The sequence below is a fragment of the Chrysochloris asiatica genome, unplaced genomic scaffold (assembly GCF_000296735.1).
Source record: "Chrysochloris asiatica unplaced genomic scaffold, ChrAsi1.0 scaffold00030, whole genome shotgun sequence".
Taxonomy (NCBI): domain Eukaryota; kingdom Metazoa; phylum Chordata; class Mammalia; order Afrosoricida; family Chrysochloridae; genus Chrysochloris; species Chrysochloris asiatica.
Genome location: NW_006408548.1, coordinates 18,797,550 through 18,799,923, shown reverse-complemented (window position 1 = coordinate 18,799,923; position 2,374 = coordinate 18,797,550). Strand labels below are relative to the sequence as shown.

General features: G+C 44.9%; 1 protein-coding gene across 1 annotated transcript in view; it reads left to right on the top strand.

Moving 5' to 3' along the window:
• The first annotated feature begins 596 nt into the window (after window positions 1-596).
• The window catches only part of RPL15 (ribosomal protein L15), a 2,234-nt gene continuing 456 nt past the window's right edge, over window positions 597-2,374 (top strand). Inside the window, exons 1-2 of the mRNA XM_006851628.1 lie at window positions 597-773; window positions 959-1,095. Of these exons, the coding sequence (XP_006851691.1) occupies window positions 602-773; window positions 959-1,095 (309 nt within the window). The 5' untranslated portion in view covers window positions 597-601. The remainder of the gene's footprint in view (window positions 774-958; window positions 1,096-2,374) is intronic.

The following is a 2,374-nucleotide window of genomic DNA, read 5'->3' as shown; positions in this document are numbered from 1 at the left end:
TGCGTCCTCGGAGTTCCTCTTTCCTTCTGTACGGAGCGAGTTCGGTCAGGGTGCGGGACAGCGCGGACGTGAAAGGCGGGCCCCGGGACGGGTGGGGGGGGAAATATGATGGCGGCGCGAATTCGAGCTGGGCCTGGTACATGAAGGAAAAGGAGGCGTGGAGCTAGGAGTATGGGAAGCGGCCCTGAAGCGCCTTGAAGCTAGATCGTTAGTTGGGGGTGAGATAATTGCTTTTTCCTCGAGAATTACTCTTGAACGGTCTAGCAACACCACCTACAGCATCGGTGAGGTCTCCTTTCAGGCCGGGCCCTGGGGACGCCGCCTGCCACATATTCGCCCCTCAACCTGTCCCAAGCTTAGTTTATTCGTACAAACAAACAAAAAAACATGCGCCCCATCACTCCTCCGTGCTGAAGGCCGAGTGTGAACAGGCGCGGTGCTCCAGTTACTCGTAGGTGCGAGTTGGCGTGGTTGCTCCCTGCAGTTAGTGCAGAGCCATTTTCAGGCCCAGTGGTTGGTGAGGAACTGAGATGGACGGACAGAGTCTTTGTAATGTAAACGGCTGATGTGTAATATCGTTTTGTCTCAAGGGTAAGCCGAGATGGGTGCTTACAAGTACATCCAGGAACTATGGAGGAAGAAGCAGTCCGATGTGATGCGATTTCTTCTGCGGGTCCGCTGTTGGCAGTACCGCCAGCTCTCTGCGCTGCATAGGGCCCCCCGTCCCACCCGGCCAGATAAGGCGCGCAGGCTGGGATACAAGGCCAAGCAAGGTGCGTGCTGCGTTTTCCGGGATGCTTGAATACAGTTATTTTCCCTGGGAAAAGCAAGTCATTGGATAACATTGTAGAGTGAGAATGGAAACAACCGACCTTACTGTGAGATTGATGATAGCCAATTTAATAACAAATAGAATACTATGAAAAGCATTCGAATGTATTTTAATCTATTTGTGTAGGTTATGTCATCTATCGGATTCGTGTGCGCAGAGGTGGCCGCAAACGCCCAGTTCCTAAAGGTGCAACCTATGGCAAGCCTGTCCATCATGGTGTTAACCAGCTGAAATTTGCTAGAAGCCTTCAGTCTGTGGCTGAGGTAGGTGGTTTATATTTTTGAGGTTATGCAGTCCTCAGATTACAAACCCGTTACATTCTAAATGTGTTGTAAATTGAAATAAGTTTAGAGCAGATATGATTCCTATCTAAGGTCAGTCAAATGTTTGACTTAGTACTAGTGTACTTTTTATAGTCATCCTTTGGGTCTAGAATCTATCACCCCCATGGCCTTATTTTCAGACAGATGATAGACAGTCTTATACAGGGAATGGTGTTTTGGGTGGGGTGCTGTGGGTTAATGCACCAGACTGCAAAGCCGTTTGAATAGCAAGGCCGGTGATTAAAACTCACCAGCTGCTCCTCGTAAACCCTACACAGGGTCGCTATGGGTCACAGTCAACTGGAAGGCACTTAACATAAGGGAGATATGCACACCTTAGAATAATCAACTATTGGAGATAAAAAGAGCAGCATTTACCCAAGGACAGAACTCAGAAGGATAGGAAAGGAGGAATGGAAACAGGAATCATGGATAAGTATAAACCCTAGATAACACTAAGACATCTCTCACATAATAAAACGCAAATGTTTTGATGCCTGTCAAAGTGTAGCACCTGTTATGAGGCAATGCAGGCTTTACAGGGGTTTCGTAATTACAGATTGTGTACATTAAGCCTGTTTGTGATTAGAAGACTGAAATGACCAGTTGTTTTTTACATCCTAGAGTTGGGGCTGGGGCAAAGATTTGCCATATTTTGTCATTGTTTATTTGTACCTAAGTGAGTATTTATGGAAAGTAATTTGTGGCTCTTTAACTTGGTACAGAGCATTTTCTGTCAACGTATATGAATACTGTCAGTTTGGTATTAACCTGTGTGTTGTATATGAGGGAGCTCCCAAAAGTTGATTAAAAAGAGGAGTGAAAAGATGTTAAGAATGATGTTTACCTTTTATAATAGGTTACTTTTTAAAATTAAAAACAATATCATGTAAGCCAGACCAAATGTAGCCTGCAGAGCCTATTCTGCCTTCTCTAAGAAGAAAGATAGGTCCCAGAATCTGAAACCCTTTTAGCCAGATGATCATAAATATTGCCTTAGTTGAGAAAGTAACAGAAGAAATGATATACTTCAAATCAATCTAACATATATAGACTTCTGGCTTCTTAATTAACTGCTATGGGAAATGTGAAGCACTGACTCGGACCTTTTTTTTCTTGTTCTTAGGAGCGAGCTGGACGCCACTGTGGGGCCCTGAGAGTCCTGAATTCATACTGGGTTGGTGAAGATTCCACATACAAATTTTTTGAAGTTATCCTC